Source organism: Gambusia affinis, linkage group LG19 (genome assembly GCF_019740435.1).
Source record: "Gambusia affinis linkage group LG19, SWU_Gaff_1.0, whole genome shotgun sequence".
Lineage (NCBI taxonomy): Eukaryota > Metazoa > Chordata > Actinopteri > Cyprinodontiformes > Poeciliidae > Gambusia > Gambusia affinis.
The window spans coordinates 16956090-16971821 of NC_057886.1; the positions used below are offsets into that span (position 1 = coordinate 16956090).

Sequence of the window (15732 nt, forward strand, 5' to 3'; positions counted from 1 at the left end):
CAGCTGCAGGTCTTTTAATATGCTGCTCTAGAGTCCTGACCTACACCAGGAAAACGACTCCATTACACTATTGTATTAAAAAAACAAAACATGTAAAAATTCACATTTTGGGGGTGCAGTTTGGGCCTTCTGGGGAGACAAAAACCAGAATCGTAATTATTAAAATAATATTTTAATTGCGAGCAACATCGCTTGAAAACCAAACTGTTGCTGGTGGTAAAAATTCAGCATAAGAAATGTTACGAGTCAACTTACTTATAAAAACAGCACAAGGACATTCAACTTTCTTTAAATTAAAAAAAGAAATGAGGAAAAAAATACAGAAATGTTGTGAATACTTGGCAGCGCGCAGGTCAATGACTGGCAAGAAAATAACAGTTTAAATAAGGCTGATGGCAGCAAAGACCAAATATCAGTCTCTATTGTTGATCAATATGACTGGGTGGGAAAACAACATGAACCAATCAGTTCTGCTGTCTTTTTCTTAACACTGTTAAAAAAAATGTAGATGTCTGTCAGTTGGAAAGTCTTTGGTTTGTAGAAATGGGAGGTGGGATAAAAATGGATGTCAGTCGGCATCCTCACCAGCGTCCCACTTAGATTTCGGTTCCTGCCACCATTCTGCCAGGAAGGACTCCTCATAGTCACCCATCCCTTCAAATTCAGCATCAGGATGTTCAGAGTGAGAAGTGACTGCTTCTTCTGGACTCACCACGTCCTGGATAATAAAAGAACAAGGCAAGTTCACATTGGGCAACATGATTACTTTTTTAGCCTCATTCTCTGTAGACAAAAATAAAACATTTTCCTTCTTGGTTCCCATAAATCTTTCACACGTGCTCCCTATAATTCAGCCCTGTCCTCCTCCCCCCTCTCGGGTCCAGGAGGTTTGCAGGACTAGGAGGAGCTGACCCGAGTTAAATGGACGTGGCGCAGTGTGAGTGGTCGACACCTCCAAGCCACATACCGCACGCTGCTGGTGGAAAACACAACACCCCTCCCTTTCATCCTCCGTCTTTTAGCTTTCTCAACCACAGCTTGCATTTATCCAGCAACTTCTATTGCTGTGTCAGAAGTGCCATTCCCACCGTGTCTGGTCATGCAGACAGTTCGGGTCTTATCTGCTGAGACAGAATTATCTCTGGCTCAGAAAACTGCCACCAGGCCAAGTCATTGTGGCTTGGTGGGAATTTAGATTGTGCTGCAAGACAAAATCTCAGGGATGGAAAATCTTTATGAGGTTAGAGCCCCTACAAACTTGTCCTTCTGTCGTCTGATATATTTGATGAGTTTTTGCAAATAAATAAAGATGGAAATGGACAAAAAGGCCTGTCATGATAGTAAATTTTTATAAATTGTCCCAGAAGTTATTGCGCTAAATGATAATATTGTTATTTTGAAATCATTTTAATGTAATAAAGCAATAACACAATAATGCAAGTTTATTGATCTCAAAGGTCAATAAACTTTACATTCTAATAAACATTTAACACTGTAAGAGATTTTAAATATCCCAAATAAATAAACAAAAGAACAGAAACAATAAATAAAATTAATTATGAAGTCTCTAAACAATATTGTCCTTCAAAACGTGGCTAGTTGAGGCCATTTGTCATCCAGTTTTTGGTAGAAAGAGAAAAACGAGAAGTCATGCAAATGGAAATTATTAAGCTAGTTTTATTTTTTTTATGGGGTTAACTGATTTATTGCTTTTTGCAACAGGACTATGGACAGGTGATGCTCTGCTTACTTTGACTCCAAGACGTCTCCCAGACCCGGAGTATCTCAGATTGTCCACCAAACTTAACAGAAGGTCCTTCTCACATATTTGTCATTTTTTGCATACCAAACCACCAGGATTGTTTGTTACCAAAAATGCAATGTCTACATGCTTAGATGTGTGATAGTAGGACAGAAAATTTTTATTTTTTCTGAGTCTGATGGACATCATGGAGACTTGGTCAATTAAAGATGCTAAAGTTTCCAAGGTTCCAGCTCGGGAAACACAAGGCAATGTCCCTCGAGAGATTAATAAATTTTTGGATTACTTGCAATATAGAAACATAAAGCACAACATGCAGTCAACATCAAATGCAAGATTTAGTGGTTTCATTTACAAACAGTGAATGAGAAACGATGTGGCTTTATTTTTATGTTTAATTCAATATTGTATGATTAATAGAAAAGTTCAGAATTATTATTAGTTTAACTTATCATTACTTTATAATGTTTGCTATTAAAAAACATAAATCCCAGAGGAAACGTACCTCATCGTCTGTGTAGAGGTAGTTCAGTGCAAACTCGAGCATTTCTTTCTGTTTGATTGTCTGGTTATAATACCTCAGGGCCTCCTGAAACATGAAAGACAGATCAGCATTTGAGTTAGCTTAGTAAACACCCAAGTGTTTTATAACCCAAATTTGGTCTGTGGTCATATTTTTTCCCCTCTCTCGCTACAAAAGTGCCACATTTACAATTTTACAGCTGGTACTCTGAAGCTCCTGCCAAATTTACACCATGTAAAATGCAGAAAATACAAGTTTGTCGCGATTACGTGAGTATCTAATTACAGCCCTGTGATGGTGTTAACGATTATACCAGCGCTGCTTTTTATAACGTTGCTGCCCTGCTTTGCTGGGTTTGTTTTGACCAACAGCAGATGCACCGGGAAACAGCAACGGCGGCGGTTTACTTCACTCACAGGCCGAGGCTGGAAGTCCTCCTCCTTGAGGCCCCACTGCTCCCGGTAGAAACGATAATAAGCAATGTTCTGCTGCATCACCTGGTCGCTGGGGTCAAACAGCATGTAACTGGCTGCACAGGGAGCCGCGTTCTTCACGTCATTCACTGGAAAAGACGATAAGAACTCATGGCAGATTTGTAAAAATCAAAAGAGAGACGCTTGAATCTCAGTTTTGTTCCTACATTTATAGTATGAAAACTGAAGGTAGTGGAACATGGTGGCAACAAACTTTTCCACGAAGAACCCGCCGACGTTGGGTGTCAGCTGCTCCTCGCATTTCACTTTACATTTCAGCACATCAAGGAATAGATCTGAGGGCAGAGGAGTAGAATATATTGTTGCCCATCTCCAGCACGCTGAAATAAAGCTGCTGCTGTCTGCTGGGTACCTGCTAGTGATGGGTAGAAGTCTTTAAACTCCAAGATTTCATAGGAGCCTTCGCAGCCTGCTGAGCAGAGGCTGTACACCTCAAAGTACTGCGTGATGGCCTGCTCCATGTTCCTGGCGCTGCTGCTGAAGTCTCCACTGTTGTAGAGCACCACGCTCTTTAGGAAAACACTCTACCAGCAGAGACACAGTGGTTATTGTTTTCGGCAGGCATACGTCAGTCTGTGTGTTTTTGTGTTTGGGTTTTACTACTGACTTCATACGGCTGCTCCTCGTGGTCGATGAGATATTCATCCACATCAAACAGGCTCTTGTAGTAGTTCATGTTTTTGGTCAAATAGGGCTCATCTGGGTTTTTCTTGAGGAAGGTGTGAGTTGCAGACACAGCCTTTTCCATGTTGTTAAGCTAAGGAGGAACACAAGGCATGATCACAATTTCCACAAAACACACATGAAGGACCTCATCCTTACTAGCCAACTGTGCAACAGGAAGTATATCCTATTTTCCTACGTTTGTAGTACAAATGTGGTGCCGGCAGTGAAAGACAAGCAGTGCTCAAGTGAAGATATTCTTATAATCCATTCATTATCCATTTGATTTAAACCTGCCACCCTTTTCAATAAGCCTGCAGTTGTTGTTGTTTTTTTTTTTCTTTTATGACCACTGTTATTTCATCAATTAGTTATAATTGGGAATTTATTTCATCAATTAATTATAATTGATGAAATAACATAAAGTTTTCACAAATTACACAAATTAGTACTGTTGACCAAAATCCTTATTGTGATGTTTTTTAGATTTGAGATCTTGATATTTTTGTTATTTTTTTAAGATACAGTATGCTTCCCTCGTTTGAGTTTTTGACGGTTAGGAACATCATCTCTCTTTATCTGCCTTTTCTATAAGTTTTTTAATAAAAGGCTTGTAGAAAAAATTGTAGGAAATCTGTTCTTCTACTATGACTGACAGAGAGGAGAATGGGGGGATTGTTTTCAGGGGAACACTGGAAGAGACGTGGCACATGCTCAATTCAGTCTGCAGGAGGGCGCAACAAGGCAGCAGACAAACTGCCCTCCTCACATCTGACTAGAAGTTTCCTCTCACTGAGTCCAGTTGGGTGTATTTACTATAAAGAGTGTGTTATTCATATTTTAGCAAAGCTACAATCCTACACCAAGATTTCAGATGGAAAGCAAACTTGAATCATACTCTCAATGAAAAACAACTACCGCACAAGTCATGCGTAAAACGTCAGCATCCAGGCTACATTTAGCCCCAAATCAAAGCTCCCAGGTCTCACCTGATAATAAGCATACTGAATGTACCGATACGGTATCCTTTTCTCAAACGTTTCCAGTAAATCCCTACGTGGATAGGAGAGTTTAAAAACTGGAAAATTCTCCTTGCACTTTTTCAGGCAGGCAGCCCTCAGTAGGATGTGGCGCACAACGCGCAGGTTGCTGTCGGGGAGCGGGGAGTCGCTGTCCCGGCTAGCGGAGCTGCAGTTGCGGCCGCAGAACGTCTCGCTGTCCCGCAGCAGCCGGTGGAGCCGCAGGCTGAGCTCCAGGTACTTGACGCTCTCCGCCCAGCTCTGCGCTGCGTACTGCTCCAGCGCGTAGTTGTACGCGGACTCCAGGGGCATCATGTCCTTCTGGGGGAAACTTTTGAAGCTGTACTTCTCATACTGAGCCTCCACCAGGAAGGGCATGAGAAGGGCCAGGCACAAGTTTCTCGGGAGCATCATCCCCATTCCCCAGCAACAGCTGGAGTCCTCTCAGCCTTTGAATGGATCCAGGAGACTTCCCTTTTTCGCCTCTTAACAAGGTTTGTTCATGTCTGCCTGCACGTAGCCAGTAAAATCCCTGTAGGAATAAGACACTAAAAACTTGAATCCTTATGCAATATTTTCAAAATAAAAGCTTTTCAAACGTACCAAAGCTTTGAAAATAAAGTATGTCTAGTTTTTTGAACACCAACCTTGTGCTTTTTTGGGTCTAAATGTTTTAAACAAGACACATTTTCAAGCAAAAGTTATGCATCATCTTAAATTCAAGAAAACCGATCATTTCTTGTTTAGAAATCCCAATTTCAACGCTTGGAAATTATTTTGAAGGTACAACTTCCTGCTTTCTGTGTGAATGGTGATCATTTTCTCTTGCTTGACAGCAAGCAAAAGTCTGGACCTCAAGGAGGAAAGGATCTAAATACTCAATTTTGTCACTCAGCAGGCGTCTAACAACCCCTGATTGTTACAATATTACACAACCTATTTTATTTTTCAACAATGTAATTTTACATGTTCCATTCGTAACTTATCAGCAGATTTATTTGAAAAGTTTTGAAAGTATTTGGCCATACAGGCCCTACTTAAAGTCTCAGTAAACTTGCAAGATTAAGCATTATGAGTTTGAAAACCATTCTGCGTTTTAACGATGTGTACTTTTCAGTCTAAAAAAAAAGTATAATATGGACAATAAAATTGAATGCACACTTAGTTACCCAAAAAAATCAATTTTGATACACTTTCAAGAGACTACAGGTCCAATCCCACTGTTCAATTCCTGCGTTAAAAACATGGGGACGACATTGTAAGCCAGCCTTTACACGTCTGCAGAATTCCATTAGAAGGTAGGAGGAGGCCCGGGATCTCCTCCTTCTCCCTCTGCGGTTCTTTGCGGCGCAGAAACTTAAGGGTGCGGTATGTTAGACTAAAAGAGACGCAACAGAGCCGGAAATCACGACTTATTTCCATCTAAATAAAAGCACAAGGTAAAAACTATTTACAGTAGCCCTGTATGAGATAAAATTGGTGTGAATTTTACTAAACTGTATTTCAAAGAAAGAAGGGGAAAAAACTGTTCATCTATTTAATTATGGCTATTCAGTGTTCTGCCTTGCTGATTTGTGGCTGATTTGTAAGTTATTCACTTGTCATCCATTTTAACTTAAAAAAGCCACATAATATTTAGAAATCTAGGAAAATGGGGAAGAACTGGGATTTATGTGTTTTTGAGTCTGACTTGGTTGCTAATGACAGACATGCTGGTCTGTATTTCAGACACTGAGGATCTCGTTATTAATTTATTTATTTTGGTTTGTTTGTGTCTACCGTTTTTTAAGCTTACAGAAAATTATCTAAAATAGAATTGAAAGAGAAATCCAGTGAGCAACAGTCATATAATAACGCCTTGCTGTCAGAGGAGAATAACTAAAGTGGGTTGAGAATGAAGAAATGTGGCCGAAATGTGTCGCTAGCTTTAAATCAAATATTTTCATGCCTTTTATTTTGAGACATTTTTTTAACTTTCAAAACTTTATCAACATGATGTTCAGTTCAGCATTTCTGAATTTCTGAAATTAGATTTATAATTTGGCTATATAGTATTTTTTTGTGGGGTGTAAAAATGACAGATGGTGACAGGGTTTCACCCAGGAGGGAAATCCAGACATTCCACTTTCAAACTCTTCATCTGATCAATGGCGATCCGAACACCTTCTTTAAAGTTCAGAACGAATTTTCAACCTTCCAGCAGGTTTGCGATGTTTTATCTCTAAGGCTGAGTTTGCCCACTTTATGGAAGACATTTATCAAATTTATATTGCAAATATATATTTTAAGTTTATGGATAATTACAGTAAAATTATTTTGAATTCGGTTTATTTTGTGCCTAAATAAACAGGGCTACAGTTACGTTACCATTAAACAACACAGCCCCCAGCATGATGCTACCACCACCATCATTGACAGTTATTGGTTGTAACAGTTAGTATAGTGTTTCAGGGTTAAAAAATTAACATCCACCTCGCCTATCACATGTATTTTTTAAAATCCTGATGTAAACTAAACTTATTATTGTTATTTTGAAAACCCTGACCGGAAGCTGCTTTGCTTCTTCCCGCAAACCTTACATTCAAACTGCCCCAAACGTTCTGCGGCGCTTTCTCCTTTCTCCCCCCTTTTTATGAGTCACATCATCCCGCTATCTGCTCCAGGGGATCTGTGCTCTCCTCTGCAGTTTTCCCCGGAGGTTCCAGATGGATATAATGAAATGCTTCGGACTTCTGCTTTTTGTTTTCGTTGTGGACTGCAACCCTGGTCCGTTGGCGGACATTGTTGTGGATCGGTACGAATTACCGAAAGTTTGTGCCAGAGAAGTTCAAACAGAAGACTTTATCCGATATCACTTCAACGGGACCTTCTATGAGGACGGGAAAAGGTTTGACTCCAGGTGAACTTAAAGGGAATGTAATCACGCTTACTTTACGGCGATAATTAGAGCCAGATTTAGATGTCTGTAAAAACGAAGTGCAACAAAAACGTCAAAACATGCGAAGTTAATAACAGAGTTCAGCACTAGACGATGTCTCAGAGTGTTCTTTGGCAGCTTGTAGACGTGTCAACTTTGCAATAATCATAACGAGAACCATCCCGTTAGAGAGGTTTGCATACATTCATTATTGCATATTTGAGTAGACTTTTTTCAACAGCAATTATTCATTCTTAACTCACTTGTAACAGGAATTGCAAACGCTTGGATTTAATGTACGTAGGTCTAAAACTACACACGCAAGCATAAAATCGTACACGCCCCCTTTAATATTGGGGCTTGCAAAATATTGGGACAATGGAAAATGCGGAAGCTTAATGTTGCTTTTTTTATTCCAAGCTCAGTTTTGATGCGTGACATAGATCATTACTCTGTTAGAACAAACCCGTTCTTTCAAATTTCTGTGATTTATCTGACGCTAAACACTTTAATGATCCTACTTCTTGCAACATATCTCGAAACATTATCACTGATTGCTTTTCATAAATAAGCAATTTTGTCAGTCTATTCCAGAAGGTAATGTTAACTTATTTTATCCACTCCAAATCCAATTTTGATACGTGATAGAAATAATTTTATCCAACGCCTATAATTTGTTTCACATTTCAACAACCTTTGATTTGAAGTTGAAAAATTGAGAGTTAGTTTGCTTTCTGTTTTATATTGCATTGACTGTTGCAATTTAGCACTATCAGCAAAGCAGCATGATAATACCACCTGTATATTTGATCGTTGGTAATGTTCTAGGGTTGAAAGCATAACACAAACTTCTTCAAACATTCTTCAAAAGCTCAATCTATTTTTTGTCTCAGTACCACAAAACGTTCCCCAGAAGGCATTGAGCATTTACAATTTTCTTTGCTTTGCTATCCCCTGTCCTGCCTCTGCAGCTATGAGCGAGGTAAAGCCTTCGTCAGTCAGGTGGGACTTGGTAAGCTCATCACAGGGATGGACCGAGGTCTGCAGGGCATGTGTGTCAACGAGCGCAGAAGGATCACCGTCCCACCGCACCTGGCATATGGAAGTGTTGGCACAGGTGCGGCTCAGCACCACGCTGGACAACTTTTGTTTATTTTTCTGTTTTGCATCGTCTGTTGTGGTTTATGCCAATGTGTGTTGGTGGTCCCACAGGTGGTTTGATCCCTCCCGATGCCACTCTGGTGTACGAAATCCTCCTGCTGGACATATGGAACCCTAAGGACAAAGTTCAGATCCGCACAATCAGCAAACCTGGGATCTGCAGGCGCACTACTGCAGTGTCAGATTTCATCCGTTACCACTACAACGGCACGTTGCTGACTGGTGAAGCATTTGATTCCAGGTGAGTTAAACTTCACTGTCCTTTGGACAAAAATGTTTGATCTGTGTCTCAAAAAATTTTCTAACTTTGTTTTTTATAGTCACTCAAGAAACACAACTTATGACACCTACTTGGGGAGGGGTGACATCATTGAAGGCATGGATGAGGGTCTACAGGGCATGTGTGTTGGGGAGAGACGGATCATCATTGTCCCACCATTTTTGGCGTATGGCGAGACTGGCCATGGTAAAAGATAAAAAAATTTAAATGACAATTCTGGCCTAAAACTTTTTGCTTTTGCCAATCATGTAGCTTGCTGCACTGTGCATAATATTTTAAGTAAGTTGTTATTCCAACCATTGTTCTCCTCCCTGAAGGTACCACAATCCCCCCACAGGCGACACTTGTGTTTGAGGTGCTGTTGGTAGATGTATTTAATCCTAAGGATGATGTGACTGCAGAGGTAAGAGAGATGCCTAAAAACTGCACACGCAAGACAGTCATTGGGGATTATATCCGCTACCACTACAACGGCACCTTTCAAGACGGCACGTTCTTCGACTCAAGGTAAACTCCAGCATTTCTTCTTAAAGTAAATAAAGTATCTTAACTTTAAGCCCCCACTATACTTCCTCTAACAGCTACCAACGAAACAGAACCTACAACACATACATTGGAATGGGATATGTGATCCATGGCATGGATAAAGCCCTGCAGGGCTTGTGCATTGGGGAGAAAAGGAGAATTATAATTCCTCCTCACATGGCTTATGGAGAAAAAGGCGTTGGTGAGTTTGATGCCTGCATTTAGGAGCTTTTAAAACAAACTGAGAGGGCGTGATAAAATCATCAGTTCTGCCTTTTTCTTATCCCTCTGCGGTTGCAGGAAACCTCATTCCTGGCTCTGCTGTGCTGATTTTTGACGTCCACGTTATTGACTTCCACAACCCCAAAGACTCGGTCGAGATCACAGTCACCCACAAGCCTCAGGAATGTAACATGACCAGCGAAACCGACGATTTAATTCACTATCGCTACAACTGCTCCTTGATGGACGGCACGCTTCTGTACTCCTCGTGAGCGACCCCTGCTGTTCACTCTGCAACACCACACCCTCCACCTTCGTGCATGTAAACATCGCTGGCTCCTTGTCTGACAGATTTCTCAGAGTTTTGGAGTAGACGTAACTGTTCATGCATCCTACAGCATGTACGGCAGCATGTTTTACTGAGCTGGGATTTTTAAAACCTACTGTTAAAAGCTAAAGCGGATTATTTCTGGCTTCTCAGGGACCAGTTCGACTCGCCTTCTGTCACGACTCTAGGAGCCAGTAAGGTGATCATGGGCCTGGAGGAAGGTTTAAAAGGCATGTGTGTGGGCGAGAGGAGAGAGGCGGTGGTCCCTCCGCACTGGGGTCATGGAGAGGAAGGAGGTAAGTTTCTGGAAATGCTTAAATAAAAAACAAAAAAAAATTCAATGTCGTATTACTTATAAGTAATGTCCATGCCTCTTGAACTTTTCCACATCATGGAGTACAAATATAAGATATGTGCTCCATGATGTGGAAAAGTTTTGGACACGGTTGTGCCCAAAACAAATACTATAACTAGAACTATAACAAACATTGGAGTCCTTCACAGATCAAATAGTTTTACACTGAGATTAAATTACACACAAGCATACATTTACGCTGTGACCTTAAAAAGAAATTAATTGGAGTTACTCAGGAGTATCAGAGTCAAGGGGACTCATTATAAATGCAACACTTTTCAGATGATTTTACTTCCATTTCTAAGTTTGTCCATTCACATAAATTCATGATTAAAATTAGTTATTTTAATATGAGAAAATCTGAAAAAATTCAAGAGAATTGACTACTCTTCTGTAAATTCTTTCTCATCTCTTCTGACTGGATGGTTTTTTGTAGCTGTAGGAGTTCCAGGAAGTGCAGTGCTCCTTTTTGAACTGGAGCTGGTGCAGCTGCAGAAAGGTGTGCCTGAAGGCTTCATGTTCATCTGGCTAGGAGAAATCCCCGACCCCCTCTTCAATGCTCTCGACCTCAATGGGGACAAAGAGGTCCCTCTACAGGAGGTAAGCAGGAAAGTTTGGTCAGTTTTTTTTGTTTGTTTGTTTTAAGTAATCTGTTATCAAGCAGTAAAATGTTCTCCTCTTTCCCTCCCGCAGTTTTCAGAGTTTATCAAACTGCAAGTCAAAGAGGGCAAAGGTCGACTTCGGCCAGGTGTCGACATTGAAGGCGTTGTTAAAGACATGTTTGATAATCAGGACCAGAATAAAGATGGAAGAATTGTTGAAGATGAACTGAAAATTAAGGATGATGAGTCTGAACAAGTAAGGCGAGATGAGCTATGAGCAGCAGCGAGGCGAACACACAGGAACTGGAAATATCCACTTCACAACTATCCAACAAGAACTCTTCAAAAACATTAAAGGAAAATGAAGAAGTCATTGGAAACCATATCACTTACCCTTACTCATATGCAACTAAATGGTAAATTGTTTTATTTATATTATTTTCTTTTGATACATTTAAAATTGAAACCTGTATTCACTTTTAAATAGTCATAAATTCCCATAGAAATCTATGTTGAGGTTAATGGTTGAAAATGTTTATTTATGTAAAATTTTCATGCTGTGCTTCTGAATTTTCTTTTGTTTTGATAGAATAATTAAGAACTACTGGTCTATTGCATAATAACCATGTAAGAAAAAAATAAACTTTTATAAGAAAATTAAGTTAGTTCCGTTTCTTTCACATGTACTGCACATAGAGACAGGTTATTTTTTTTCTAACAGATGAGTTTATTGAAACGAAAACATGTTTAATATCAGGAAAGAAAAAAAAAAAGACTTCTTAAAAGGTCCAAACAGAAAAGATTGCTCACAAAAGCCAAAGAAAACTTTATAGAAACCTAGACTACAATTCAAAATGTATCATGAAACACAAACGGATATTTAAAGATGAAATTCAATTTTGGGTATCAAGTTGACAGTTTATAGAGAGGTGATTTATTGCGCATAAAATGGCTACAAATCTTGTTGAACCAAATGGGAAAATAAGGTGCCATGTTTTTATTGTGCATTTTATTTTAAATATTAAATCCAACATTAAAACAGGAAAGGCTTAAAGAGAACTAAAAAGTACCAAAAACCTCATACACATATATTTGGCTGCCACAAAATGCATACAGGTCCAGAGTGGTTCAAAACAGTAGTAAGGTTTAAAACCAAATGTAAAACAACTTGGTGTATGACACAGACTCATTCAGGTATTCTTAGTTTTTTTTTTTTTTTTCGTATAGTAAAATACAATCGTGTACAATGCTTTGCAAAAAGAATAAATACCTTTTGAACTTTTTCAGATGGTAAGATGAGAGCAATGAGAAGCCTTGTAATCAGTCCAAAGGTCATATAGGGACACAGCGAACATGTGGAACAAGATGAGTTGAGAGTAAAATGTAACATTCTTTGCCTACATGCAAAATGATATGTGATGGAAAAATACCAGAACCTCAACACATAAAGAACTGTGGTGGCACTGCAGCAACACTTGAGACAAGACAAAGACCCTAAACATGGAAGCTACAATGGAATGGATTAGATCAGAGGTGTCCAACCTCTAAGACCAGTGTCCTTCAACGTTTAGTCAAGTCTCTGCTTCAACACACCTAAATCAAACAATTAGGTCCTTATCAGAACTTTGCATCCTCACTAATTGCATAGTGAGGATGCAATTCTGCTGCTAGATTTAGGTGTGTTGGACCAGGGACACATAAAGGTTACAAGACACCGGCCCTTGAGGGCTGGACACAACTAGTTGAGATGAAAGCATATTCAGGCTTCCAGTAAAAATTCAGACCTAAATCCAGCTGAGAATATGTAGTAACACTTGAAACTTGATGTTTACAGATGTTTTCCATGCAATCTTACTGGGGTTGAACTATTTTACAAAGAATTGGCTCAAATTTGGATCTCTGGATAGGAAAAGCTGGTAAAGAAGTACCCCAAAATACTTGTAATGGAAACTTGGTCCCACAAAGTATTGATTTGAAAATGAAAAAATAATAACATGTGCTCTTTCTAACCAGTTCAAAATTATACACTGAATTGCATGAAAGTCATTGCATTTTCTGGCTAGAACATTACAAAATGTGAAGAAGTTCAAGTGGTGTCAATACTTTTGCAAAGCACTATTCTATGTATTTCTATTGAGTCTTTGATAAGATTCATTTTAACACTGGGAGAGCAGGTGGCTGCTCAGCCGATGGTCCTGGAGTGTTTTACAGCCAGGGATAAAAAACAGTTCAGTTGTTACCAGTAAGAAGCTGGAGGATAGCATTAGGAATTTCCAAGGATTCATCTTTCACCAAAACAATGTCATAGGAGTCCAAATAGGACTGTTTGCTCTCCTCAACCTAAAAATAAAGAAAAAGGCAAAAAATCATGGTTGGAAACCATTAGGATTAGCTGAAATATATCAGGCTTTTGCTTACTTTGTCATTCAGGAACCCAATCTTGAGGATGTGCTTCATATTCTGAACTCCATCAGCCATGTTCAGGTCCCCCAGAGAGTCTCCCATCAGCAGGACATTTGGTCTTGACCGCAGCTCCTTGAAATGGCCCGTGTTTAGCAGTGCACCTTCTCTTTTATTGTAGACGTGAATCAACTCTCCCTTGAAAGCCCTCAATATCCCCTGGTTAATCAGAGAAGTCTTAATATCATAGAAATCTATAATTTGGAATAAAATTAATATTTTTTTAAGTGCTGCACAACTCACAAATTCATCAAAGTCCATGTAGTTGGAGATGACTTTGACATTGGGGTGGAAGACGTTGGCTTGCCGTATCACCTCTTCCAGGATGTCTCCAATTCCAGCGGAGAAGATGAGCAGAGGGATAGCGTGCTGGTTCAGACGGTCGAAGAACAGCTCATAACCCTCCCTGTTGTACCATTGCCACATTTTATTTCAACTTTTCTCTTATGCATCAACCACAACTTTTAGTCTTTAGATATCCTTACCTCAGCATTGCATCAGACTCACGCACTGCCGCAGCCAGCTCCTCTTTTTTAATTTTCTGCTCCACAAGAAGGTCATGAGCTTTGGTCCACCTATGAGAAAGACTCACCTTTTCAAACACTATCCCCCAAAAAAGCCTAGAAACTGGAGAATATGAGTGAAAAATACTCACCACTCCACCATTAAAGGCAGCTTCTCTTCAACTGAGCGTGAGGTGTCGATCTCTATGGGATAATAAGTCTGCAGAAGATGATTCAGCTGTGGAAGACAGAACATGATTCTGAGATCTAACTACAGAAAAGGGTTAGATAAGCACAGATACCCTTTATATACCAGGAATAATCCAGGTTGAAAAACTTAAAACATGGTTCATAAAACAGGACCGAAATGCAAACAGTGTTACAACAAGCACATTATCAATTATAATGAGATTTCTTTACATTTTGCATTAAGCTTAGATCAACCAGCGCAAAAAATATTTCAGAAGAATCTGTCCTACCTTTTGGCGGCACTCTTCGGAGATGGCTTTGCTGTTGTCAAGAATATCTGCCAAAACAAACAATTCAACAACAACTTATGTTGGATAATTTATTTTTTTTCCATAAGGTTGCAATTATTAAAATATTTTTTTATTTCTAAACTCTTATTCATGTGTCCTTTACATAATACTGGGTGACTTGTGCTTCATGAGGCATCCACAGGGGAGTCTTCTTGTAGCACATATTTTATTCAAGCAAAGCTAAAATATGATTTTACTGTTTTATGCTGTTTGAAGAAAAAAAAATACAACAAATGCTTTAAAAGGGAATCCTGCTAATGTTACTTTTAGAGAAACATTTAACAGTTCCATTAAAGAGGCTTAACAGTTCCATTAAAGAGGCTTAAGTACTGCAAAGAATGCTTCAAGATACAGATGAAGTTGCAACAGGTGCCAAGATGATCTCCCAAGGATTGTTCAATAAGGTTAAGAGAACTGTTTGACACCAGTTCAGAGCTTGCTCATGAATGGCAGCAGTGGCAGAAATTTTGAGACTGGAATCAAGAAGGTTGCAAAGAACCCACTTATCTCCAGTACGTTAATGAAAAGCCCCATTTTGTACTTTGCAAGGGTAATACCGGCATATTAAAGCTTATTCTGAAGATTAAGCTTACACATTTATTGTCAAACATCATGTTGTAGTCAAAAGCTAAAAAAAATAAAAATAAATAAATGCATAGCAACACTAACGGTGTACTCACTGTGACAAGTAGGACATCGCTTCCCATTGTATTGGAATCTCGTCAGGGTCATGTCAAAATCCGAGATCACCTAAAAATAACAAGAATATGACGATTGATTTCCACCCAGTGTTCCTGCAGGGTTTCCAGTATTTCTGAGGCGTTTCAGTGTAGATACCTGCAGCGTGTTGGGTCCAGCGTCTAACAGGGACTTCAGGATATCTTGTACCCTCTGAGGATCCTTCATCAACACGGATCCATTGGACAACTCTGGAATCTGTTCAGACACAACGTTTGAAAATGGTAACAGTAATTCGTTAACAGCGATTACATACCACGATAAAAAAACAATTTTTTAAAACGAAATCAAAGCAAACTAGACTAATAAATGATTTAAAATGGATTTACTCGTATAGTCTTGTCATTGCCCATTACTAAAATTTGACTTATAAAGTCAAATTAGTTTTTAAGTCGTTTTCTCTCTTTATCTGACTTACAAAGTTATTAGCTATATCGTAGTAGTAGCTTAGCATAAAGTTAAACACAATTTAGCTAGCCCAATACAAATATGACTAGCGTGAAGTAAAGATTTACATGTTTTTAGGTTATTCTGAATGTTTACAGAGTAGCATTACCATTTTTAATAACAAATTGTGCCTTGCGGCTTTTTCGGGCAAAGTCTGCAGAGCAAGAGAACTATGTGTACCGGCTAAAAGGACA

General features: G+C 39.2%; 3 protein-coding genes across 3 annotated transcripts; 1 reads left to right on the top strand and 2 right to left on the bottom strand.

Annotated features, from left to right (window-relative positions):
- Positions 1–149: 149 nt before the first annotated feature.
- p3h4 (prolyl 3-hydroxylase family member 4 (inactive)) lies at positions 150–5003 on the bottom strand. The gene is made up of 7 exons (XM_044099358.1): positions 4432–5003; positions 3387–3536; positions 3132–3303; positions 2926–3054; positions 2702–2847; positions 2268–2351; positions 150–718 (listed from the first exon to the last, which is right to left on the bottom strand). The coding sequence occupies exons 1-7, from the start codon at positions 4879–4881 to the stop codon at positions 569–571; spliced, it is 1281 nt and encodes a 426-aa protein (XP_043955293.1). The 5' UTR covers positions 4882–5003; the 3' UTR covers positions 150–568.
- Positions 5004–7041: 2038 nt separating this feature from the next.
- On the top strand, positions 7042–11708 carry fkbp10a (FKBP prolyl isomerase 10a). The gene is made up of 10 exons (XM_044099359.1): positions 7042–7360; positions 8350–8495; positions 8591–8780; positions 8860–9005; positions 9137–9326; positions 9401–9546; positions 9645–9834; positions 10048–10190; positions 10686–10849; positions 10943–11708. Exons 1-10 carry the CDS (start codon positions 7167–7169, stop codon positions 11126–11128), a joined length of 1695 nt encoding a protein of 564 aa, XP_043955294.1. The 5' UTR covers positions 7042–7166; the 3' UTR covers positions 11129–11708.
- A 54-nt stretch (positions 11709–11762) lies between these two features.
- On the bottom strand, positions 11763–15732 carry LOC122821436 (cytosolic 5'-nucleotidase 3-like). Its single transcript, XM_044099360.1, has 9 exons — positions 15648–15732; positions 15191–15289; positions 15034–15103; positions 14294–14340; positions 13967–14052; positions 13797–13886; positions 13555–13717; positions 13270–13470; positions 11763–13191 (listed from the first exon to the last, which is right to left on the bottom strand). The coding sequence occupies exons 1-9, from the start codon at positions 15648–15650 to the stop codon at positions 13081–13083; spliced, it is 870 nt and encodes a 289-aa protein (XP_043955295.1). The 5' UTR covers positions 15651–15732; the 3' UTR covers positions 11763–13080.

Excerpts from the sequence above, each read along its gene's own strand:
- p3h4 (XM_044099358.1), bottom strand. The coding sequence starts at position 4,881 with ATGGGGATGATGCTCCCGAGAAACTTGTGCCTGGCCCTTCTCATGCCC. Across the intron at positions 3,055-3,131 it reads CTTCTACCCATCACTAGCAG|ATCTATTCCTTGATGTGCTG; the intron begins GTACCCAGCAGA and ends CTCTGCCCTCAG. Across the intron at positions 719-2,267 it reads ACCTCTACACAGACGATGAG|GACGTGGTGAGTCCAGAAGA; the intron begins GTACGTTTCCTC and ends TTTATTATCCAG.
- fkbp10a (XM_044099359.1), top strand. The coding sequence starts at position 7,167 with ATGGATATAATGAAATGCTTCGGACTTCTGCTTTTTGTTTTCGTTGTG. Across the intron at positions 7,361-8,349 it reads GGGAAAAGGTTTGACTCCAG|CTATGAGCGAGGTAAAGCCT; the intron begins GTGAACTTAAAG and ends CTGCCTCTGCAG. Across the intron at positions 8,496-8,590 it reads ATATGGAAGTGTTGGCACAG|GTGGTTTGATCCCTCCCGAT; the intron begins GTGCGGCTCAGC and ends GTGGTCCCACAG.
- LOC122821436 (XM_044099360.1), bottom strand. Across the intron at positions 14,053-14,293 it reads CCGAAGAGTGCCGCCAAAAG|CTGAATCATCTTCTGCAGAC; the intron begins GTAGGACAGATT and ends TGTCTTCCACAG. Across the intron at positions 13,471-13,554 it reads ACATGGACTTTGATGAATTT|GGGATATTGAGGGCTTTCAA; the intron begins GTGAGTTGTGCA and ends CTGATTAACCAG.